The sequence below is a fragment of the Eleginops maclovinus genome, chromosome 20, assembly GCF_036324505.1.
Source record: "Eleginops maclovinus isolate JMC-PN-2008 ecotype Puerto Natales chromosome 20, JC_Emac_rtc_rv5, whole genome shotgun sequence".
Taxonomy (NCBI): Eukaryota; Metazoa; Chordata; class Actinopteri; order Perciformes; family Eleginopidae; genus Eleginops; species Eleginops maclovinus.
The window spans coordinates 16480849-16506988 of record NC_086368.1 but is presented as its reverse complement, the minus strand read 5'-3'; the positions used below and the strand labels follow the sequence as shown (position 1 = coordinate 16506988).

Here is a 26140-nt window from a genome sequence, read left to right as displayed (position 1 = left end):
GTGGCTGAGGCTGCATGTGGAGTAGTTTCTATTTTGTGGTTTCGCCGCAAGTGCTTCGCTATGTTCGATGTTCCCCCAGCGCACTTGATCACTTTCCCGCACAGGTTAGGGCCCTTTCATAGTCTACGCAAGGTACGCGGACGCAGTTGTATACGCAAGGTTCACGCGTATTTTTAGTACATACAGAAAGCGCGTCAGTTGCTGCGCTGTGCCTCGTCAGACGCAATACACCGCTCGTCCAACAGGGGGTAGCAGAGTCTCCGGTGACTTGTCTGTCTGGTAGAAAAAAAGGAAAATGGCTACAGAAGAGGAGTGCTTATTTTGCTTCTTCTGAATCGCCGACAGCTTGATGTACTAAGCTAGGGTGACCAGACGTCCTCTTTTGCCCGGACATGTCCTCTTTTTACGTCCTGTCCGGAGCGTCCGGGGGGGGTTTATAAATTCATGAAAACGTCCGGTTTTCACTGTTGGGACCATTAAGCGTGTACTTAAATTGACTGGCGCTTCCCCCAACCCCCCAACAATCGCAAGTGTCCTCTTTTTCGCCACCTCAAATCTGGTGTCCTCTTTTTCGCCACCTCAAATCTGGTCACCCTAACTAAGCTAGCCAACCCAGACGAGAAAGTATTGCGGGGTAGCCGAAACTCAGCTGCCCCACGCCACTTTTTGCTGCCTGTTTCCATTTTTTCTGGGCTCGCACGAACCAGTCCCTCATCTGCTTCCACATTTTTTTTTATGGTATCAACATCGATATCTAGGTCCAGCGCTATTTCTCGCCGTGCATTTTCAACTGCGTTTCTATCTGAATGTGAAGCGCTCGCAGTGTCATAAAGATGCTGGTGCACACAAACTAATTCACAGAGACGCGCATTGTTGTCAGCCATGGTTGCTATAGTACTTCATCTGTTAATAGCGAGTTAGTACAGTACAGTACAGTGCAGTACAGTACAGTACTGAAAAATAGACTGGATGACTTTGTCCGTCGTCTATTATAAACTAATGTTCCAGATGCCAATCCACCATTGAGTGACAGTAAATCACGTTGTTATCTTCTTTCTTTCTTTATTAAACTTTCTTTACATGCATTTGCTTGTGTGTGTGTGTGTGTGGTTTATCTTAATGGACGCACACTAACACAGGTAAACTGGAAATACAGCAGCAGGAACTCACAGCTCTCGTCACCAACTACGGAGACGTTAGATATTGGGCCAAACCATTACATGGACTAATCCAAACTAAAGGGGGGGAAACGGAACAGTCCAAGTGAGAGGGCCTTTTTCACAGCCGCCCCCAGATTTCTGTAGGAAATCTGTACCTGTTAAAGGGCCTATCTAACCTACTTAGTCTACACGATCTAATCCGGTATGCTGGGTAGGCTGATGATTCTTGCCACTGGACGTGTGTGGGAGCGATCTCCCACCTTCACCTCGATGACTCTGATCCGACCATCAAGTCCAGGCATGGTCCGGGTGATCTTCCCCACTGGCCACAACGCTCTAGGTAGCTGAGGGTCAACCACCATCACGGTGTCCCCAACACTCAGGCTTGGTGGGTCTGAGTGCCATTTCTGACGAGCCTGTAGACCTGGCAGGTAGCTCCTGATGAAGTGCTTCCAGAAGTGATCTGCAAGCAACTGGCTATGACGCCATCTCCGTCGGCTGAGGAGTTCTGACTCAGGGTACACCACCTGAGGAAGGGACGCGTCAGGCCGCCCCATCAGCAAAGTGTTGGGTGTAACTGGGTCAGGGTCAGCCACGTCAGATGAAGTGTAGCCCAGGGGCTTGGCATTCAAGATCCCCTCTACTTCTATTAACAGCGTGCGCAAGACCTCTTCAGAGAGGGATTGAGAGCCGACAGTCACCTGTAGGGCTTGCTTCAGTGACCTTATCTCCCTCTCCCAACAACCCCCAAAGTGAGGAGCACTTGGGGGATTAAAGGTGAACTGAATTTGCTGAGTGGCAAGCTGGGCTTGTAGGTCTGAGCTGAGTGAGTTGAAGGTCTCTCTAAGTTCACGTTCACCTGCTTTAAAATTGGTTCCGTGGTCTGAGAGTAGTTCGAAGGGCTTGCCTCGACGTGCCACGAACCGCCTCAAAGCCATTAAGAAGGCATCACAATCCATGCTAGAGAGAATATCCAAATGTACAGCTCGGGTTGTCATGCACTTGAATATAATACCCCATCTCTTCTCAGTTCTCCTACCAATCTTAACGCTGTACGGGCCAAAGCAATCGACTCCAGTGGAGTAAAAGGCAGGCTGATGTAAGCGGAGTCGAGCTGGAGGTAGATCCGCCATTCTTGGGATGGCGGGCTGGCCGCGCCACTTCCTGCATTGAACACAGCGGTGTTGATGCCGACGAATGGCTTCTCTTCCTCTTAGAATCCAATATTTCCTCCTCATTTCTGCGAACACACGCTCACTGCCTGGGTGATGAAGCTGGTCATCGTACTCCTGGATGAGGAGCTGGGTGATTCTGTGCTTAGGATCCAGCACAATTGGGTGTATTGCCCCAGCCTCCAGTGTAGTAGCTTGACGCAGGCGTCCGCCGACCCGTATTAGCTGTGAGGTGCTATCAAATTCAGGTGCGAGAGAGAGGAGGCGACTGGTACTGGACAGAGGCTTACCCGCCACGAGCTGCTGACGGTCTGCCTCAAAGCAGTCTTGTTGGACTTGCTGAAGAAGAATATTCTTAGCCTCTCTGTAACTGTCAGCTGTAAGCTGTGCGCTGTCCTGCCCATGTAAAGACAAAGCAGTGGCTTTGACTAGATCATGAAAAGTCTGGTACTGATCAGCATCAGGGACTGGAGGAATGACTGCCGTAGAGGTGAGACCACAGAAAATGGTTTTCCTTTGTTCCTCGCTGTCTGCAATGATTGCTGGCTGCATGGGCGCTTGAGGCCACTGGTCTGGTTTCTCCCATAAGAAGGCAGGTCCTCGAAGCCAGCGGCTTTCTGCGGTGAGTTCTGAAAGGAGTTTCCCTCGGGTGATGTCATCAGCCGAATTGCTTGCTGTGTCTACATACCGCCACGCCTCTCTGTCGGTCAGATCCTGAATTTCGGCAATGCGTGTTCCCACAAACACCTTATACCTACAGGAGTCTGACTGCAGCCAAGCGAGGACGGTGGTAGAATCCGTCCACAGGGTCACTCGATGTATAGGGAGTGTCAGCTCTTCTTTCAGCACCTTAGACAGCTGCGCTCCGGACAGCGCTGCACAGAGCTCCAGACGAGGGATGGACTGTTGTTTCTTTGGGGCTACACGCGATCTGGCACTGAGGAAGGCTATTTCAACATCACCCCCGGACGCCTCGCTCCTCAGGTAAGCAACAGAGCCATAGGCCCTTTCGGAAGCGTCGCAGAAGACGTGTATCTCCCTCTGAATGGCTGAGGAATCCATACCAGGGCTGGTGTAGCATCTTGCCAACTTGATGGTCTGTAGGACTGGAAGCTCGCTCTCCCACTCCTGCCAGGTGCGTAACAGATCATCAGGCAACGATGGATCGTCCCAGTCCCGTCTTTTGTCCCACAGCCGCTGAACTATCATCTTAGCCCTGGTGGTATATGGCACGATAAAACCCAAAGGGTCATACTGGCTCGCAAGCACCTGATAAATGGTGCGCATGGTCATAGTAGAGTGCTCCAAGGGGCGAGACTTGTATGACAGTGTATCTGAAGGGCAATGCCAGTGCAGTCCCAGGGCAGACTCATGGGCATCCAGCTGGCCTTGGGCTATCCACATTTCTGCACTGTCTGACCTGATCTCTCGTGGGAGATGAGCAATGACAGAGGTTTTATTACTTGCCCACTGTCTCAGTTCAAAGCCTCCACTAATCAAAGTAGCTTGTAGCTGATCCACCAAGGCCTTGCCATCCACCTCAGCAGGTATGCTCCTCAGACAATTGTCCACGTAGAAGGACTGCAGCACAGCGTCCCTGATGGCATCTCCCTCCCTGCTGTGGTCCACGATGTGTTTTTGGAGGGCAAATACCGCACAGCAGGGTGAACACGTTGTGCCGAAGGGAAGCACTCTCCACTCATAGATGTCTGGTGGCTCTTCACGCTTCAAGTCCCTCCACAGGAAACGGAGTAGGGGTTGGTCCTGTGGTTGAAGTCTGACCTGGTGAAACATGCCACGAATATCACTGCTGATACCCACAGCGTGTTCTCTGAACCGTAGCAGCACTGCGAGTAAAGAGGGTCCCAGTGTTGGACCAGGAAGCAAGAGTTTGTTGAGATTCTTACCTCCATACTCAAATGAACAGTTGAAGACCACCCGATTCTTGCCATTATGGAACACCATATGGTGTGGAATGTACCAGCGGGTGTGGTTGTCTTCCTCCTCCGCTGGTAGCTTACGGACGTAACCAGCTTCCACCAATCTCTTGACTTCAGCAATGTATGCTGCTGCTTTCTCTGGCTCTCGGGCCAGTCTTCTCTCTGTGCTCCGTAGCTGGGGAAGAACGGCTTCCTTCGGGGCTCGAAGTGGAGGCATGTCCTTCATCCGAAGAAGAGGAGTAGCATAGCGGCATACTCCGGCTATTTCCACCCTTGTGGTTTGGCTCTCAAGGATGGCGATGGCTTCTGTATCCTGACGAGAGCGCGTGCTGAGCTTCTCGTTATGCCAGGGCAGTGTGTCCATCTGCCACAACCTCTCTACATGGCTGTAGATGTCTGGTGGAGTGGATGTGGTGGCAGTGAACAAACACTGCTGCTCATTGAGGTAGTGCTTCATTCCATGGGCTGGACCCTGGAGCGTCCATCCCAGTCGAGTCCTCACAGCTGCTGGACTTCCTGGTGGCCCCAGACGCACAGGTTCAACCGGGGTGATTAGGTGCGGGTGGTCGGAGCCTATCAGCAGCAGTGGACGCACACCTTGAAAGGGCTTTAGAGGCAGATCTTGTAGGTGCCGATATCTCTTCTGAAGGCTCTGCACGGGGTAAGTATGTTCGGCTAGACCCAGACGCTTAGCAGTGAAGGCTCTGGTGATCCGGAATGTTTGCTGAGGCTCTGCTGCTGTAGATATAGTGAAGGACACAACAGCACCATGAACAGTCTGTAGCTCTTGCCGGACAGTTCTCAGGTGGAGCTCCTCAGGTTGGCCTTCGAGACCCAGCTGATGGGCAGCTGCATGGAGGAGGATGGTTCGTTCGGAACCATCATCTAAGATGGCATAGGCCTCGATGGCCCTGTTTCCGTTCCGCAGCACAACTTTGATCAGTTTAAGTAGCACTTTCCGTCCTTCCAGTGGCCTGTCTATATACAAAACCTCCTCTGTGTTGCTCTTATGTGTCTCTGACTTGGATTGGATCCAGTCTTTGCCCTCCTTCCCTGATTTCTCTTTAGACCGCTCATTGAGGTCATGCAGAACAAGGAGGTGTCGGTTGTTGCATGTCTTGCATCGCATCTTCAGGTCACATTCAGATGCACGATGTGCCCTGCCGCAACGCCAACAGCCGTTATTGCTCTTTATCCAGGTCTGCTTCTGAGTGGTGCTAAGCAGCTTGAAATTTGCACAGTTGTTAAAGGAATGCTTATCATTGTCACAGTATGGGCAATATTTCTTACTGGTGTCAGAAGAAGGCGGTGTTGTCTTCACCTGTGTAGGCGACACACCTGTGCTTAGGAGGACGGTGGAGGACTCCTTTCTTGACTTGAAGGTCCTCTGTTGATCTTTGCTCTTATTTTCCTTCTCTATCGTGCTCTTGATACTGAATCTAGAGTTGTCCTCTTGTACCTGGAGTTCGAACTCTAACCAGTCAGCCAGATCAAGGAGAGTGGGTATGGGTACCACATGTGGATGGGTATGTCGCCGGAAATGAGAGCGGAGATCATGTGGGAGTTTGGATAGCAGCCGGGAGACATGTGAGCCACACTCCAACTCTACTTTGCCTTTTCTTCCTAGCTGCTCCAGCATGCCCACCAGAGAACGCACCCGGAGAGCAAACATCCTGAAGGCTTTGATGTCGGCGCTCGCTATATTGGGCCCATCCATAACTTCTGCTATCCTCTGCAAGGCAAGTTGGTGGGGCTGCCCATATTGGAGGTCGAGTGCACCCATTGTGTCTGTATATGGATGTCTTGAATTACTATATGAATCAGCAATCAGGAGTGCCTCTTCGTTCTTCAGATGATCAACTAAGATCTGGTATCTGAACCTTTCTGATGAGTGCCTGGGCAGAAGATTTTCAAGAGCTATTCGAAGACGACTGAATTCTCTTGGACTGGGCTGTGTCATATCTGGAATAGTAGGCTTCGGCCCACGGTAAGTCTGCTCCCGTCCACCGATAGGGCTTGGCGATCGAGACGGAGAGTGACGAGACTTTGGTGTCTGGCTGTGCCTATAGGGCCTCTGGCTATAACCACGGGATTGTGGAGTTCTAGCAGGCCGCCTCCAGTATGCCTCTTCATCTTCGCTTTCAGATGTTTCTCTTGTATCTGATTGTCTACTTGCCCTTGACATCCTATGCCGAGCTGGAAAGCGTTCCCTCTGATGTGATTCCTTCCATGCCTCTGACATCCTAGACAGTGCTGGTGATGGTTCTCTCAGGCGTGATTCCCTGCTTGACTCCATCCTGGGGGGTGATGGTGATGCTCCTCTTCTGGTCTGTTCCTTTACCTCTGATTGGAGAGTAGGGGCTGATCTGTCTTTTGCAGGGGAATCGCCTGTGTGTAATGTCTGAATCAGACTACTCAGATGTGAAACTTGACGCTGTAGCTGCTCTGTTTCAAAGGCACTCTTGCGACTCAGCTGTTCCATCTTGAACTCGTTGTTCTTATTTTCTTTGCGAAGATTTTCGTTCTCCATCTGTATCAGCTCTAACTCACTGAATAAGGCTCTCTTTCCTTCCTTGCTAGGCTTCTTAACCTTCTCAGTGGACTCATCATCCTTGGGATTCCATTCATCCCTTGTATGAAGGTCTTGAAGGCTGCACTGACTGATGGGCGATGGTGAACGCCTACCACCCACTGCTCCTTCATGCTCCTCTGCTTCTTCATCCTCATGCCTGTGGCCGTATAGTGAATGAAGTGGAGGTCTGGATGTTCTCCTGAGGGCTGTGAGATCGTAGCTTTCCAGGTACGCGGGGAGGGTAGTCTTCCTCCTGACACGCGCACTGTTCGGGTCTTCTGACATCGCATACATCTTTATCAATGATGAATCAGATCCGGCTCGAAGGACCATGAAAAATAGACTGGATGACTTTGTCCGTCGTCTATTATAAACTAATGTTCCAGATGCCAATCCACCATTGAGTGACAGTAAATCACGTTGTTATCTTCTTTCTTTCTTTATTAAACTTTCTTTACATGCATTTGCTTGTGTGTGTGTGTGTGTGGTTTATCTTAATGGACGCACACTAACACAGGTAAACTGGAAATACAGCAGCAGGAACTCACAGCTCTCGTCACCAACTACGGAGACGTTAGATATTGGGCCAAACCATTACATGGACTAATCCAAACTAAAGGGGGGGAAACGGAACAGTCCAAGTGAGAGGGCCTTTTTCACAAGTACAGTAATTCTCATCAGCGCCCCTATCGGAAAGGCGTGAAATGGTAGTTGCGCTTGCGTCGCGTTACAAAAATCTGGACTACACGTTTTGCTACGCAAGTACGCGTCAAACCCTCCAAGCGTAGCTCGATGCGTTCGCGTCCGCGTAGCTTGCTTAGACTATGAAAGGCCCCTTACACTTCGCAGTATCTAGAAGCAGTTTCGTCACATGATCCCACACCTTACTGGATTCAAAGCCCCGCGGCATTGTGTTTACATGACCCGTGACGCCGTAGACCAAACAAAGGAGTTAGCTACACTACCAAATATCCAATATGGCGACCACAGCAGTCCACGCTGTCCACTATGTCTAAGCCAATCACATCGCTTTCTTCCCTTGACGTCACACAGATCTCGCGAGCAGTTGCGATATTTTGCGGGACTTTGTGAGTTTAGTAATGGCCGCCATATCAGAAGCCGACACAATGTTTTTCGTCTTTTCCCAGCGCAAATTTCTCGATCTATGGAAGGTTTTAGATGGTTTAGAATAAAAAGGAAAATATACGTAAGTGCTAGTGTTTTTGCGAGTCCAAGTACCAGTTCCCGACGTTCCGGTTTTAACCGGACTTGAACCGAAACTTTTTACAAGTCCAGTACCCTTTCGGCATACCGGTACGCAGCACTAATGGGCGCTATACGCAATGCAGGCGTATTAACAGCATTAATAGTTTACTTTTTTTTATTCTCCCCAATTTACCGCGCCCCCGATGGATGGATGCGCCCTTAGCATTCGCCTATACTGCCTATGCCCAGGGCCGGCCCTGGCTCACCGCTACCGTGGCGACGCCCTAAAGGAGCGGGGGCAGGAAGCAGCTTATTTCCATTTACAACTACAGTAACATAATCAGCACTTTTGTAACAGGACTTTACGATTAGGCATTTATAGATATGTAAATAAAACGGTGAAGACACAACGAGGAACTTTACTCACCACTGTTGGGATGGTGTAATAGTTTAAGGCGTACGTCTCCGTTGACATCAAAGCAGAGTGGAAGGGACTGATTCTCAGTTTTAAGCAAAAACCGATTGGAAACGGGAGCTAGAGAAGAATACAGAGATTCACACAGTTGAAGGAAACACTATTCGCTAGGGTAATGATGATACCATGAATTATAAACTAATTCATAACGATTGTCCTAATATGGCATTTGGATATTTAATTTACAAAGCAAATACAGCTGTGACTGTTAAGCAATGACTTTTAGCTCTTATTTTGCTCTTAGAGTCACACCTATTGAAAAATGTGAGCATAAACCAAATTATCTTAGTTGATTGTTTGGTATTTATGTAAATGATTATGATTAACATCGATGAGAAACTCAACTGTTAATCATTACCGGCCCAAGGCTGGCAGGAAATTCAGTAGATAATTCCTCTTCCTAATCTGTAAATTACATTTAAACAAAGCCTTAATTGACACAGCTGACACATACAGACACCCAAACTGAAAACAAACCACTGAATAAACACATTGTCCAGCCTGTGTGAAGCTGATGTGTAACAATATACATAAAGCATACATTCTGAGAAAATTGTCTCATTCTGTGCTTGTGTTTAACCAAAATTAGCAGAAAAACTCTGGTAATGCTCAGCTCGAAGGAATTTTAGGGTGGTTGTACAAAATGCAAATGATGGATAAGTTTGGAACAAAAAATAAGTTTACCTTGAGAAAGACCAACATTTGTGGGTGTTTTATGTGTTGGAGCTGAAGAAGGAACAGTCAACATTTTAGAATTGAACATATTCGGTTGGCTTATAGCTCAGTACATAAAAAAAAAAGGTTCATGCTAATAGTAGAACACATTCATCAAGACCAGGTGAGATACATAAAATACAGTATGTGAAATTCTTTATTATAAACAATTGTGTGTGACAACGCTGAAGATGTGTACCATTACCCTGTTGAAAGGAAAAGGATGATTACACTAATTTAAGATACAGTTGGTAAAATATTTTGAAATGATAATTTTTTGTAAATAAGCTTGCATCCCCCCAAGTGTGTCTTAAACAGTACATTTAGATGAATTGAAAATAAAAAAAGATGTTCATTTATTGTGGCTTGACTTTACAAGCAGAACAATTCAAATGTTTAGCAAATACTTCTCATGTAATTTTTGGGATGTCACTCCAAATGTGTGAAAAAGAGTATAAAATATATAACATTATTAAATAATCAATACAAATCACGATTCAACTATTAATTTACTTAGAAAAAAAATCAAGCATTCATCTCCCTCCACCCTCAGTTTTTAATATTCATCAAATAAACCATTTTTTCCTTAATGCAAAACATGTATTGTTAAGCAAGAATCTGAATAATTGCATATAGAGATACTTGATGCAGATGTGCATTTAAATCTTACCCTGTAAAGAAAGGCCTGTTAAAAGAAAAAGATAATAAAAATAAAGTTATTATACAAATTCAATGAAGCTGTTAATTCACTTTGAAATAGTCAATATGTAAGTAAAGTGTATCTGTCATGTCAATAAAGTGCACATGTTTATGTCTTACCATGACCAGCTGTTGAAAAGGAAAAGATGATAATGATAAAGTTATTATAAAAATTCAAAACAGCTGTTAATTAACCAAGAAATAGTCAATCACGCATTTCCCTTCATCTTCAGTTTTTGTTTGATAAAACATGAACTAGTGTTTCTAGTTTCTGTTTCTTTTACATAATTTTAAAGAAATAATCATTATTGAGAATCGATTAATGTTATACAATAACAGCTATTTATAATTATAGGAAATAATGTATCTTTCATGTCAGAAGTGAGCAGTTGTGTAATTATATCTTACCTGGCACTATAAGGCCTGTTAAAAGAAAAAGATAATAAAGATAAAGTTATTATACAAATTCAAAACAGCTGTTAATTAACCAAGAAATAGTCAATCACGCATTTCCCTTCATCTTCAGTTTTTGTTTGATAAAACATGAACTAGTGTTTCTAGTTTCTGTTTCTTTTACATAATTTTAAAGAAATAATCATTATTGAGAATCGATTAATGTTATACAATAACAGCTATTTATAATTATAGGAAATAATGTATCTTTCATGTCAGAAGTGAGCAGTTGTGTAATTATATCTTACCTGGCACTATAAGGCCTGTTAAAAGAAAAAGATAATAAAAATAAAGTTATTATACAAATTCAATGAAGCTGTTAATTCACTTTGAAATAGTCAATATGTAAATAAAGTGTATCTGTCATGTCAATAAAGTGCACATGTTTATGTCTTACCACGACCAGCTGTTGAAAAGGAAAAGATGATTTTGATAAAGTTATTATAAAAATTCAAAACAGCTGTTAATTAACCAAGAAATAGTCAATCACGCATTTCCCTTCATCTTCAGTTTTTGTTTTATAAAACATGAACTAGTATTTCTAGTTTCTGTTTCTTTTACATAATTTTAAAGAAATAATCATTATTGAGAATCAATTAATGTTATACAATAACAGCTATTTATAATTATAGTAAATAATGTATCTTTCATGTCAGAAGTGAGCAGTTGTGGAATTATATCTTACCTGGCACTGTAAGGCATGTTAAAAGAAAAAGATAATAAAGATAAAGTCATTATACAAATTCAAAACAGCTGTTAATTAACTTTGAAATAGTCCCTCTCCACCTTTAGTTTTTGTAATACAAAACATTCACTAGTTGTTTTACTTAACATAATTCAAGAAATAATCATGATTGAGAATTGATTCATGTTATACAATGACAACTGTTAATAATTAAAACAAATGTAAGGTAATAGTGTATCTGTCATGTGAGAACTGTGCAGTTGTTTATGTCTTACCTAGCGCATCTGTTCAAAAGGAAAATATGGTAAAGATTCAGTTATTACATAAATGGCAAAACAGCTGTTGATTCACTTTGAAATACTCAAGCACATACCTCCCACACAGTTTTCTTATAATCATCAAATAAACCAGAGTTGTTCTGCTCAGTTTTTTTAGGTTTTAGTTTAACTTTTTACTAATGAAAAATAATGTATGCTTTATGTTTGTTATATAGTAATATAAATAATCAAATAAAATCAGGTCAGAGTAGTGTAAATGTTTCCTTACAGCTTCCCGTGTCATAGGCATCTGTTAAAAAGAAAAAGATGATAAGGAAAAAGTTATGATACAAATAACATACAGCTGTTAATTTATGTATACATCATTTGATTATATTAATAATAACATCATATCAGAACGGTGCTAATGAGTTCTTATATGACTGACATGGGGATGCTGTGAAATAAAAGATGGTAAAGATTAAGTTATTACCCAAATGGCAAAACAGCTGTTAATTCACTTTGAAATACTCAAGCACATACCTCCCACGCAGTTTTCTAATAATCATTAAATAAACCAGAATTTTTCTGCTCAGTTTTTTTTAGGTTTTAGTTTAACTTTTTACTAATGACAAATAATGTATGCTTTATGTTTGTTATATAATAATATAAATAATAAAATAAAATCAGGGCAGAGTAGTGTAAATGTTTCCTTACAGCTTCCCGTGTCATAGGCATCTGTTAAAAAGAAAAAGATGATAAGGAAAAAGTTATGATACAAATAACATACAGCTGTTAATTTATGTATACATCATTTGATTATATTAATAATAACATCATATCAGAACGGTGCTAATGAGTTCTTATATGACTGACATGGGGATGCTGTGAAATAAAAGATGGTAAAGATTAAGTTATTACCCAAATGGCAAAACAGCTGTTAATTCACTTTGAAATACTCAAGCACATACCTCCCACGCAGTTTTCTAATAATCATTAAATAAACCAGAATTTTTCTGCTCAGTTTTTTTTAGGTTTTAGTTTAACTTTTTACTAATGACAAATAATGTATGCTTTATGTTTGTTATATAATAATATAAATAATAAAATAAAATCAGGGCAGAGTAGTGTAAATGTTTCCTTACAGCTTCCCGTGTCATAGGCATCTGTTAAAAAGAAAAAGATGATAAGGAAAAAGTTATGATACAAATAACATACAGCTGTTAATTTATGTATACATCATTTGATTATTAATAATAACATCATATCAGAACGGTGCTAATGAGTTCTTATATGACTGACATGGGGATGTTGTGAAATAAAAGATGGTAAAGATTAAGTTATTAGCCTACCCAAACAATTACAACAATTGTACGATTTATTCAAAAGATGAGTTTGGAAGTATTAACACATAGTTGTGCACTGACATATGGTGCAGGTAGACACAGAAATACTGTATGTGGGTGTACACTTAGCCTATACATTTCTCTGTCTGTTAAATAAATCCCATGAATTTATGAGATTAAGTTAGCCTTATTTTTTATTATTTTTTAGATCAAGCACTATTTAAGTATTTATGATTTGAATTTTGCAATATTTGAATAGTCTGAAACCCCCTGTTCCAGACCCTGGTGTGTATCACCTGTCATTCATTGTTTTCAGGGATAAGGAGGGGGCGGTGAGGAGGAACAGAGAGGAGACGGCGATCGCGGGAGTTTTCCTACTGCCATCACAAACTTTACACACGTACTTAGAAGTATTCATCGTCTGAATATAGAGAAAACTAATTCATAAGCTGCAAGTCAAGACCACACATCTTTCTCATATCATATAGCCTAAGTGGAAATAACCGTAATGCAAGTTTTTTTTTAAATGTGTGTCTCTGAATGAGCCGTAGCGACAGCCGACTGACAGAGCAGCACATTCTGTGAGGAAGCAGCCGACTGTCGGTTCTGGTTCCGGTGTTTCTTTTCTCGGTTGCTGAAGCAGACTTTGCTCCGTGTTTGGTGTCGCTGTGCGGCTGTAATTAAGCTCTGTGACTCACTACTGCCTCACGCGACAGTGACTGAAGTCGCTTCAATGCGCATGTCACAAAATGAGATGAATTGTGGGACATGTAGTTTATGGGCAACGAGCTTCTGTAAAGCGGCGTATAGCTGTATAATAAACGTATTATATTCTTTGAAAACTCTCGCGGGCCACATACAATTAGTTTGCGGGCCGGATTTGGCGCCTATGCTCTAAGCCCTCTCGTCTCCTCTTCATAACTACACTTTTCGCACACACTAAAGTCAATCAGCTCTGATGATACGACGTTTTAGTGGGGCTGTGAGCGCTTTGCTCCAGTTGGGATTTATTTTTTGCCGCACACATTGAATGAAAAACTACTCTATTCAATGTGCAGTGTAGTAAAAAGTGATTTGTTTTCCATGTCATTCGTGTGTTTTTATTATCAGAAAGTGAAGTTGTTTATTTGTAAGCTCCAAATCCAATTTTTTCCCTAAATGGCCTTTGTGCCCTAAAACAATTTGTGACACAAAAGGCCAAATGGCTTCGCCCCTAAAATTACGAAATTACAAGCCTGGTGACAGGTCTGTCCAGCTCTGCCATGCAGAGTGTGTTGTGGTCTTTAGAAGAAGGAACCCTTAATCGTCCCACAGAGGGGACATTTTATATTCTGCATTTGACCCATCCTAGTGTTAGGAGCAGTGGGCTGCCATATGTATGGCACCCGGGGAGCAGTGTAGGGAACGGTGCCTTCACACCACGGTAGCACTTGGTCTTTTGAGGACTTGAAATGGTGACCTTCCAGTTCCCAGGCCAAGTCCCTATAGACTTTGCCACCACCGCCCTAGACTAATCTTAATGCATATATGTGTGTGTGTGTGTGTGTGTTTTTGTGTTATTTTTTGTGTCTGTGTGTATGTGGGTGTGTGTGTTTGTGTGTTTTTCTGTGTGTGTTGTTTTGTTTGTGTGTGTGTGTGTCTGTCTGTCTGTCTGTCTGAGATTTTGTGTGTGTGTGTTTAGGGAAATGTAGTGAGGAAAACATTTCATCGCTGCTGCAAAACAAAAGTGGTGCTCGGAACAAATCAGGTTGAGGATATGTAGCGGTCAGTGACGATGGCAGTTCTATGAGACGCGTTCCTGGATCCTTGAAGTACCCCGGCGTGCGCTGATTTGCAAAGGCCCGTTCATTGCTGCTTGCAGCTTTAATTTACTTGAAATACTAAAGCATGAACCGTCCTCCCCCACAGTCCTTGATATCCAATGAACTACAGTGTTTCTTATAATTTCTTACATAATGTAAAAAAATAACATTTAGTCCTGATTTAAATGTATGCTGTGTGCATGTTGTGTAATTTATTCCTTATTGTATTGAAAACTAATTAATAGTGCTAGAATGAAAAGGTGATAAAGTGAATTAAATATGCAGTTAGTTTGAAAAACTCAGGAAATTAATGTTAGCTTGCAATAACAATGCAAAAGAGAATAAAGGACAGTCTATTATTAATAAGTCCAACTTACCTGCTAACCCTTTTGCTAGTGTTAAAAAGAAAAAGATGATCATATAAATTCACAAAAACACTTGTTAATTAAATTTGAAATACTCTTCTTTGTAGATACGTTTTCAACTTCCTGCTTTGTCAGTTTTTAATATACAGTAAATTACATTTGGTCAGCAAATAATAAATGTATGTTGTTCATTAAAATACGTCATATAAATCATAAATCAATATTGTTTCTGTTATGTCCAGTCCAGATTTATGTCTTACCTGGGGAAAGTCTCGCACTGCCCGCTGTCAAGACAAAAAAACATTGGCAAAAGCTCACAATTATTTACTTAGAAATATGTTTTGGATGTTTTCAAATTAGGTCGCATTGCTGGAAAATAGTCATGTCAGGATTCTCATATCCAAACCATCTTAAATAACCTAAATCATTGGTGTCCAAACTACGACCCGGGGGCCAAATGCGGCCCGCAGGCCATTTTGAATCGGCCCTCAGCAAATTCTAAAAGTATAATGGAATATGGCCCACAAATTAAACTTTTGCTTGTCATATATTGTACTTCTCAAATACAGTATATATGTTAAAATATATTAATGAGCCCAATTTTCAAATAAATTCAGTCATTTACAATTGAAAACCTTTTCTAACAAATCTTAGTTGATAAAAAAAAGCCGAATAACTTATTTCTATAACAAGCTTGAAATTGAACCTTCACATTTACTCTTATTATAAGCAATCTGAGGCTTCTGTTTTAAGGAATGAGCTGCCAACAAAATTAATGAAACCCTAAAGAGAGATGGGATGTAGGCTGTTTTTTCTTTAATGCATTTTAAAGTACCACGCATTATTCACCTACATTTTATTGATTTTGCTAGCTTATAATTTTACTTATGAGGCAATATTCACCTCTATAAGTGGCCCAGCTCTCCGTATATTTTTCTGTATGTGGCCCTCGGTGAAAAAAGATGGACACCCCTGACCTAAATCATCTCACCTGTTGCAATACACTAGTATTAGGAGTTGATGGTTATGCTAAATTACCTGAATAAGAAACAAATGTACCAACCATTACGTTATTCAAATAAATAGATTATGGTGGATTATTTTCACAAAAAATGCATGCAATCACACCAACAACCTGTCAATAAGGAATCCATTGTCCTTATCAAATCTATTAACGGTATTCATACATAGTGACTACACCAACATTTATCAATTCATGCTGTTTAGACTGACCAGATATATTAAATTGCTCTGAAAGACAAATCTTGACACAGGATTTAGCATCGGCTTTGCTTTGTTCACATTTGTGTTGCTTACCAGAACCAACAAGTTTATGCCATGAGTGTTTCTGTGAAACTTCTCCTTCCTTGGGTTTATGGAGCACATCGGTGTCCTCTCCTACAGGCTTGGTGACCACCATGGATGTGAGTGGAGTTACAAAGCTGTACTTCAGCGACAGCTCCAAGGCCTCTTTCTTCACGTTCTCCTTCTCAGCTCCAGATAACAGCAGCCTGTGTCACAAATTGTGTTTACACATGTGAGTTGACATGACAGTATGATTATTATTACTTTACGTTTTGCCATTGTTGTGGTTTTTTGGCTTCACCTACAAGTAATGTTCCCCAACACATTTTACCCCAGTTACTGTCAACTCTTTGCTGTCGGCAACAAGTGCTGAAAAGGTGTTTGATGATAGTTGATCAATTGTGTCAGTGTTAAAATTAACGTAAAGTATGGCTATAACTCAGGGGTGCCCAACCAGTCGATCGCGGTCTACCAGTCGATCGCGGGCTGAGTTCCAGTCGATCGCGAGAAAATGTTGTGTGTAGGCTATCCTCCTACTGTTGTGTAAAATAGGCCTACATTAAAACTTCCAACTTAAAACATCTTAAATAAGCACAATGAACTGCTGATCGCGAGAAGCAGTGTGTAGATTTGTACAGCTGTAGTAAGGTAGATCAGGCATAATCAAAAAACACGCGCTTCTTTCTATCTGCGCGCGCATGGTATGGTTGCTAGGTTCTAACTAAGGACTCGGAAGGGCGCGAGAAGCTTGACTAGAGCGAGTGGATACTACCATGGCGGCAGAAGCTAAAAAATCTAAAACTTATCATTTTCATTCAGTGGGAGGAGGATTATTTTTTCGTGTATTCGAATGCCAAGTCCATCTGTCTTATCTGCAATGCAAATGGGCATTACCAAAGAAAGGGAATTTGGAGCGGCATTTGAAGACGGTCCACAAGACGATACAAACTTCCCAGCTAAATCACCACTGCGCGCCCGAAAAGTCAAGGAATTGAAAAGTCAGCTAGCAGCACCATTTTTACCAGGCCCAATTCCCACGAGTAAGGCTGCAACCATAGCTTCTTATCGTGTCTGTCGTGTTCTTGCAAAAGGAAAGAAATCTTTCAAGGAGGGTGAGATTGTGAAAGAAGCGTTCATGGAAGCCGCAGATGCGCTTTTTGCCGATTTTAAAAATCGAAAGGAGATTGTGTCTGCTATTCAGGATGTGCAGCTATCAAGAAATTATTACTCAGCGATGCGAGGGAATGGCGGAGGATGTTGAACAGCAATTGAGGACTGATATTGACACGTGAGTGTTTTTCTCTGCAATTCAATGAATGTGGCTCAGCTATGTGTGTTCATTAGAATGGTTTTCGACAATATGAGTGTAAAAGAAGAGCTGCTGACCATTTTGCCTTTGAAAGGGCACACAAGAGGCACAGATATTTTTCAGGTTTTTATGGAATTCGTTAGTAAGAGCAAGTTGCCCCTCTTCAAACTCATCTCCATTACAACCGATGGGGCTCTAGCAATGATTGGACGTACTGCTGGGTTCATTGGATTGTGCAGTAGAGTCTGAATCTTTCCCGGATTTCCTGAATTACTATTGTATAATTCACCAGCAAGGGTTGTGCGGGAAGATTTTAAACATGAAAGACGTGATGGATGTGGCTAACAAGATTGCCTGTTCTGTTCGGGCCAGGAGTCTGCAGAGGTGATTATTCCGTGCGCAACTGGAGGAGACCGGTGCAGAACACACAGATCTGCTGCTGCACACAGACGTAAGGTGGCTCAGCAGAGGTACATTTCTGGAACGGTTTTCTGAATTGTTGCCCGAAATTAAAGAATTTCTGAAATGTTCAAACCATGCTGAATATGCACAGCTAGAAGATAGTCAGTGGCTCTTGGATTTAGCCTTTCTTACCGATCTGACTGACAAGCTCAATAACTTGAATCTAGAGCTGCAGGGTAAGAACAAACACATCATCAACATGATCAGCTCCGTGAACACCTTTTAAAAGCAAGTTGCAGCTGCTATCAAGCAGGTTGCAACAGTGTGATATGCGGAACTTTCCACACATGGACACAGAACCTAAGCGTCAGGGCAAAGACTGTGCGGAGCTTGAGAGTGCACATTATGATGATCAAGTGCAAAGCATCTTGTCAGAATTTGACAGGCGCTTTGCTGACTTTGCATCCATTGAGCCTGTTGTCAGTTTTCTCAGTTTTCCATTTGGGGAAATATAGATGTGAATTGTATAACGTCCAAAGTGGCCTCACTCTTCAACCTGGATAGCGGTGCTATTGAGAAAGAGATCCTCACACCAAATAATGACATTGAGCTCAAATCAAGAGCTACACCTGACACAAATGTCCAATTCTGGTATCTAATGCAGAAAGAGAAGTGCCCCAACCTCAGACAAACTGCAAAGAATTTGACTGCACTTTTTGGATCAACATATTTGTGTGAGTCTGCCTTTTCACATATGAAAATCATTAAGTCAAAATACAGATCCACCATGACTGATGACCACATTGCTGCCTGCTTACGGCTGGCACTCAGCTCCTACTGTCTGTACTATGAGACACTAGCTTCTTCCTCTCAGTGCCAGAAGTCCCACTAAGGTAGAGAACCACTTTTCCAACTTAAATTAGGCATTGTGTTAATTGGGTTGTATGTTGTTGTGTTGTTACGGGCCAGTCCTAGGCCTACTTGTGCTTATTCTTTGCACGGCGTAAATTTACTTCAATGTATTATTATTGTTAAAACTTGATCTTTGTGTCAGAAAAGTGTGTTATTATATAGGTGCACAATTAATTGTGGAGCTACGCTATGGCTTTCGATATGGCTTGGTAGATCTCAACACACTATCAACTTTAAAAGTAGATCTTGGTTCAAAAAAGGTTGGGCACCCCTGCTATAACTGATACAATTATCGTCATTTCTGTCCACTGTAATCGACTAGAAATGAGAAGTATTCTTTGTTTACTTCTGTCAAATAAAATACCTGTTGTTTCAATAATTAATATACTGTGTATTTTGAAGTTTGCCTACTCTTTGTGGCCAACTTTATATGTACAAATACTGACTACATTAATGTTTCCAGTTTGGATATTTTATATTACCTAAAGGAAAATGTCTTGTTTTTTTAATTGCAAAAAATAAAAAACATTCAGCATCAAATTACCAATTCAATACACTTCAAATACAGTATCCCGTATATCTATGTTTGCTACAAATGTCAGAACAGTTTTTTTTTATAAAAGATACATATATTTAAAAAGAGAAAGAAAAACAAAAAGGAGACAAAAACTATGAACAGGTAGGGAGTGATCTTGTCTTCCTGACATAGGCCTGCCTTTGAGTTTTGAAGCTGTATGGACTGGGAAGAGCTGTAAATTCATTCCAAATAGATAAATACTTGTGTCTGAATCTAACGAAGAGAAAGGAAGAAAAATGATGGTCGACATGACACTCACTCTTTCTCCAGAAGCTGTTTGACTGTGAGGTAGGCCCAAACCCTCTGGATGTGGTCGGCAGACTCTCTTCCAGTGGACTCCACGGTGCCGTTGGAGTTAGAAAACGTCAACTTTTTAGTGCTCTGTCAAAGCCCAAATGAAGTGTTGTGTCAGCACATACACAGGAACTTTCACTAACCTTTCAGAAGATTATAGATGGTGTGCAGTGCAGAGCAATTCTTACCGAAATTGCCACGACTTGTGGAGTGAAGGTCTCAATGTCGTTGTCAGTAATCTGACCGGCCACCACAATCTCAGATCCTTTATAATACTGACTGAAGTCAGTCTGCGTCAGATTGGTGCCACCATTATAGCTCATAGTCACATTGAGCAAAAGAGGAGTGGCCACCTCTTCATAGAAACCCTGTTGACAACGTATAAATGTTCACTTCCAACCATTATCATTTTGTATGGAAATGCATCAAATAACATTTACAACTAGAGCAACTAATCGTAAATACCTTCAGCTGTAAATCAGCATCAGAGTCTTCATAAATCCGTCGTGCCACACCATTGTTCTGTAGCGACATCTTCTCAAGGAACTCAAAGTTTACATCAAAACCAAAACCGAGACAGTAGAGTGGGAATTTGTCCATTATAGCCGCTCTGACATTTGACTGGATTTGTTCAAGATTTGTCACCCCTGCAAAGACAAATGAAATGTCATTAAATAAAACCATTCCACTCAGACTTTCCAATCCAACAACTATCCTGTGACTAGCTGCAGAGGAGATATTGAGAAAAAAACTGCATGAGATTATTTTTTAAATGATGGACTGTGTCCCAAGGGGTCCTTGTGACATTTTGTTGAAGTGTTGGTTTGTGTTTATGTACAAGAGTGTTTTATTGTAACCTGTTGTTGGGTCTCCATCAGTGAGAAGAATGAGGATGGACGCTGAATCTTCTCTGTGATGTACGTTGAGCATACGGGCTCCTTCCAACACTGCACTGTTGATGTTTGTGGCTAAAAATAAATAAAACATGTCATTATCACCGTTCTGTTTTCATCCCTTCATAACATTTTAATTAAAAACTTTACCTCCATTTTCTTGAATATTCCTTGCAAATGTCTTGGCACTCTCCAAGTTTTGCTTGTTGGCTTGAACGAGTTCTCGTTTCCAGTAAAAAACGCTGCCATCAAAGGTGATAAGACCAAAGTGGTCATCCTCTGCCAGGTCGTTCAAGATGTGGATTAAGGCAATCCGGGTCTGTGCAAAAAATATCATTAACAAATCAAAAGTTTAATTCAAGCATAAAATAATGTAATGTGTTGTGTTTAATTTGTGTCCGTGTATATAATAAAGAGTTCAGTCTTACTGAAATGAACAATATGTCACACACTCACACTCTTCAATTACTGTACCTGTTGAATTTTTTTGCCGTACATTGAGCCACTTTGATCGATCAAGAAGACAACATTTTTTGACATGCGGGTAAGACTAGTTGGGGCAAAGTGATGAACAAAGTACCCTGCTGAAGTCTTGGGGGAAGAAAAAAGAGAGTTTGATTGTTACAAAATATTGTTGAACCAACAGGTGATGGTTAAATATTTGTTTGTTGTATGTTTGGTATTGTTTTAATAAAAAACAATAGACCATTTAAATGATTCCATAAAAATAACTATTGCTGTACCTTAATGTCTCCCAGTCCGCTGTCCCTATTGACATCGTAAACAATAACCAGATCTCCATTCATACCCTGCTTTCCACAGCTGTCACACGTTTTCTGTTGGTCCTCTGTTGGGTAAAAGTTCACCCATGCCTGGAAACAGGATGAAGAAGATTTTTACAGACTTTTTATTGACACAGAAGTTGATTGAACATGTTTTATTCTTCAAAAGTCCTCTGCCTTTTGTCAAATTTGATATGATTGAAAATGATTCTCTGCTTCACAATACTGGAACAACAACATGCAGTTTAACATCACACCAGAAAGCGAAAACTGTTGAAAAAGTGCGTTAACAATAGATATATAAAAATGTAAAAGCATGAGCCAATGACAGAATGTATCATTTACAATGCCATTATACAGCCCGGAAAAAATTAAGAGACCACTTCAGCATAATCATTTTCTCTTGTTTTATTATTTATAGGTATGTCTTTGAGTTGAATGATTTTTTATTTTTTATTGTATTCTATAAACTACTGACAATTTTTCTCTGTGTTGAAATTCAACAAACACTAGAAGGGTATGCCACATATGTAGAGATTAAGATTTAAGAAACATTTGGAGTGGTCTTCCGGAGCTGTATATGTAGCTAAATGGTTAAATATAATTCATAATTAAATACAAAAGTTCTAATCACTGCATGATGTACCTCATGGTCTGCATGTGTTTTGTTGATGGCATCAGCCAGGGCTAGTCCTCCTTTAACCTCAACAAAATTGAGGCCAGATTTCTCATGAATGTACACATCAACCTGGCAGAATGAAATACATTAAAATAGTTAGAAGTACTGAACATGGAACATGTTTTCCCGCTGCAATGTTTGCCTGAATACATCACTCAAGACTCACTTTAAAGTTTTTCACAGGCTGCATTGGTCGAGCGTGGATTTGCAGCTCGTACTTTCCAAGCCTGCGTTTCAGCAGCTCCTCATATGTGAGTTCAAAGGTGACCTTTTTGTGACCAGCCACAGTCACAGAGGTCTTAAATTCCTCCAGGGTCCTCCCTACAGAACTATAAGATCAACCTTGCATTAAAACAGTGGTTACCCCCTCTGTCTTGTGACCATTTAAAAAAAGTATTACCTGTGTTTATAAACTCTAATCACTGGGTATGTGTTACATTAGTTCAACCAAAGGGGAATATGTCCTTCTCAGATTGTTTCATTTGAAAGATCTTACCGAAATTATGTTTAACTTGCCATACTTTTCCACATAAATGCAAACATTTAGGTAATACAGAAATGTATTTTCCTTTGTTCTACAGAGGAAACACACAGCTCTTATACCAAATACAAAATAAAAGACGTGGCAAAAAAGGGATCTGTTGTACCTGACAAGTCCGGCGCTTTGTCCACGGGACACAGCCTCAGTGTACTGCTGCTGAGCTTTCTCTTTACCTTTCACAACGCCATCGTACACTTGGCCATCAATAAACCTGAAGAAGAAAAAGGTAAATGTGTTTTTATATACGTATTCTGCCGTGTATGCGTATGCCAGATATTTTCTTTATGATTATGTGATGTCAAATCATTTCTGTGCAAATTCCTGTAAATATGTTTGCTTAACACACATTCTGAATTTGCTGATGAAGGCGTTCTTGGGAATCCGGACGTGGAACTCTATTTCCTTTGACTCGTCCATACGATTGGCCATGCGGCTCGTGATGACAGTGGTTGCATAACGACTGCTCACTGTGGAGTTGATGTGAAAGCTGTAGATGTCCCAGTCCTCCTAAACAAATACAGCAGGAGGAACATTTCACAAGTAAATGGTTTGGTTAATCACGCTGGCTGGAGATAAGCTGACCAAAGATCACGTGAAAAACTAATAGTGGATGGCGAACTGCAGAAACACCCCTCTTGTTATTTAGTTTTGATGTCACAATGACTCCCATTACTCCATGACCGCAACATCACCAAGTCTTAAGCCTAAAGTTTGATAAACAATATCATGGGGTCCTATTCTTTTATGCTCAAAATGTGACCCCCCCCAATGTGAATTTTCAAAAAAAAGTTTACAAAAAATATTTTTGAAAGTTTTATTTTATTTATCATTTGTCCAAGAAATGCTGATTTGAGAGTGTTGTTATAAAATAAAAATTATGGGATTCCTGTTTCTGTCGGAGAAAAGGGAAGACAGACAGAGGAAGGCTGTATACGTGCTCTTTTTCAAGGAGCTGGTTTAGAAAGAAGGCTTGGCTAACTACCTGTAGCCACGCCAGTGCTGAATTTTGCTTCCCCTGCCTCCGTTTTCAAATGTCAGGATCAAACCCAGCAGGGACCCAGACAGGTTTGAGTGACTAAACCCTTGTGTTGTGTTCGAAAGTCGTTTCCGTTCATGGTGTTCGCGGGTCAATTTTGACCCATGATTTAACCTAAACACTCAAAAGTAATGACTATTGTGATGTCACGGGGAATATATTTTTGATAGTGACTTTTATTTTGACAGAGTAATTTCTCAGATTGGGGTATGATGTCACTTCCTGTTCTGGGAATGGTCATTTTTCAGTTGTTCAAGGTGAAGGTCACATGTCAGCTCAGCTCCTCTGAACATTATCTTTCCATTTTGGTGTGGCATTGCCAGTAAGTACATTTGAGTAAATACATAGTTTAGGCACACCATATTTAACATAAATTCACTCATTATATTACCAGTGATGGGCAACTTATCTCCAAAATGTTATACAGTATATTACTTATTACTGTCTTTTTAAAGTAATAAGTTACATTACATTAATACTGTCTCTGAACTGTAATGCATTACACTACTGTTGCGTTACTTTTGTTACTTTCACCAACATAACCGAAAAAGTATGGCTTTAAATGCAAAAATGTAGTTTATTGCAGCTCAGTAATTAAAGCTATCTATTTATCTGACAGTATGCTGAAAATTAGGAAAAGAGCTAGAAATTAAACTCATGCTCCGTTTAAGTGGGGTAAATAATATTTGATACCGGTAACATGACATCGCTGTTTGTTATTAATAATATGTTAGTGGGGCCTCTGCACGGCCCTGTAACCTTCTGTATATGAACGAGTCTCTATGGCAGGGGTATTCAACTAAAATTCAACTAGGGCCAGTTATGTCAAGTTCACACTACACGATTTTTAGCCCAATCGGCCGCTCCCAGACGGATTTTGGAGCTCCGGGACGAGTCGGCACTAAATCGGCGTTAAATCGCCGCTCGGCAGTCGGCGTCGGATCGTCGTGTGAACTGCTCAAGAGACTCCCCGACGCCTCCCCGATTCGTCCTCGACGCCCGACAGATCTCTAGCAAGCTAAATATCTGGACCTGTCGGAGAGTCCAAATCCTGTAGTGTGAAAAGGGTTGTGCCTGGTAATGGGTGCGCCCACGAGCTACAGCCAATGAGAGCGCAAGACACGGGGTGAGGAAAAGCCCGGGAGGAGCTGCACAACTTTCTAAAAAGAAAAAGAAGCGTTGTCCAACACAACAAGTCGACACAGCTGTTTGAAACCTGATTTTGAACTGTAAAGTTGTAGCTAGGCTAAACAATTCACTGAAGTTAACGTTAGCTGATGTGCTAACAAGCTTAAGCAAAGTAACTTATTGACAGTTTCTAGGTAAAACATCTCGCGTGTATTCGTGACAAAATGTAGTTTGGAGACCAGACAGACTCCTCGGGGATTTCAACTGGTGACAAATCGTGTAGTGTGTGACCCTCTGTCGCCGTTCAATCGCGTAGCGTGCACACCACAACGACTTCAAGACTCCCGAGCGAGTTGTGAAGTGTGAACTGGCAAGCGATCGTACGACAAATTTCAGAAGTAATGCGTTATATTACTATAGCAAGAACTCATTACGTACGATTACTGAAACTCAGAATTCTATCGGTCCAATCAGCGAACAGGGGGAGGTGTTGAGAGCGATTACGTCAAATTTGTTGTTGATTCAAACTTGTTGTATTATATCATTTTAACTTGAAACGGGTTTTGGCAGACCCGAACACAACATAAGGGTTTAAGCGCATATCAGAAAAAACTAAAAGCAGGAACAAACTAGAGTCCACATGGAAAATGCTATGGGACTAGCCATGTTTGGGAAATAAAAAATAGCTGTCCAACTCATTGAAAGCTACAGGATAGGGATCAGTAAGCATAATAATGAGGTTGACAAAAACAGGCACATCCTTTCTAAAATACTAGACTGTATCAAGTTCTGCAGTGCATTTGAGCTAGCCCTGCGTTGTAATATGACATATGTTGTTACTTTGTGCATATATTTGCTTAAATTTCGGTATTGCCCTCCCCCCTGGAGAAAGATGCCCCTGCTGCCACTGATTCACACACATAGAATAACATGATTTTGACTGTGCATTGCATTGTTAAATTACAAAAAATCCCTAGATGGTCCTACTAAACTGATGTATTCAATAGATTCAGTTTCATTGCAGCAGCATGCTCAGTTATATTAAGTTAAGTGTCCTCACGTTTTTCGGTTGTGTCGCAGCCAAAGCCAGCAGCAGCCCAAAGAGGGTGATTTGCAGCACAGCTCTCTCCATGATGGCTCCCTCCAGAATGCAATGCTTGCAGTTCAAACTGTGTTATAAACTTAAACAGACAAGGACAACATGATGTGTATACTCATTTGTTTAAAAGGTCAAACTCCTCTTTCTCTCTCTTGTATCAACATCTCACACACACACACACACACACACACACACACACACACACACACACACACACACACACACACACACACACACACACACACACACACAAATCACCTCCCACATTTGCATACTGCTGGGAATGGGAGACAAAAATCTGATAACATTGCAGAAATCAATTGGAATTTCGACTACT

The 26140-nt window shown here is 41.5% G+C and overlaps 2 protein-coding genes across 8 annotated transcripts in view; both read right to left on the bottom strand.

Annotated features, from left to right (window-relative positions):
- Window positions 1-10448, bottom strand: part of LOC134882219 (uncharacterized) — a 13017-nt gene extending 2569 nt beyond the window's left edge. Inside the window, exons 1-6 of the mRNA XM_063909829.1 lie at window positions 10445-10448; window positions 10347-10361; window positions 10059-10121; window positions 9910-9924; window positions 9210-9251; window positions 8478-8585 (exon numbers count right to left, since the gene is read on the bottom strand). Coding sequence (XP_063765899.1) covers window positions 8478-8585; window positions 9210-9251; window positions 9910-9924; window positions 10059-10121; window positions 10347-10361; window positions 10445-10448 — 247 coding nt within the window. The remainder of the gene's footprint in view (window positions 1-8477; window positions 8586-9209; window positions 9252-9909; window positions 9925-10058; window positions 10122-10346; window positions 10362-10444) is intronic.
- LOC134882538 (inter-alpha-trypsin inhibitor heavy chain H3-like) lies at window positions 10347-25949 on the bottom strand. Of its 7 annotated transcripts, XM_063910313.1 has the most exons (20): window positions 25765-25949; window positions 22887-23047; window positions 22647-22751; window positions 22166-22328; window positions 21967-22068; window positions 21282-21410; window positions 21013-21129; window positions 20689-20857; window positions 20503-20613; window positions 20111-20292; window positions 19834-20013; window positions 19611-19732; window positions 16164-16357; window positions 15107-15130; window positions 14859-14873; window positions 12479-12499; window positions 12051-12071; window positions 11623-11643; window positions 10640-11360; window positions 10347-10361 (listed from the first exon to the last, which is right to left on the bottom strand). In XM_063910313.1, the coding sequence occupies exons 1-19, from the start codon at window positions 25834-25836 to the stop codon at window positions 11341-11343; spliced, it is 1929 nt and encodes a 642-aa protein (XP_063766383.1). In that variant the 5' UTR covers window positions 25837-25949; the 3' UTR covers window positions 10347-10361; window positions 10640-11340. The 7 variants fall into 7 exon arrangements, with proteins under 7 accessions (XP_063766383.1, XP_063766380.1, XP_063766386.1 ...); XM_063910310.1 differs by having other exon boundaries at window positions 10640-11643; XM_063910312.1 differs by lacking the exon at window positions 10347-10361 and having other exon boundaries at window positions 10608-10654.
- Window positions 25950-26140: the final 191 nt, after the last annotated feature.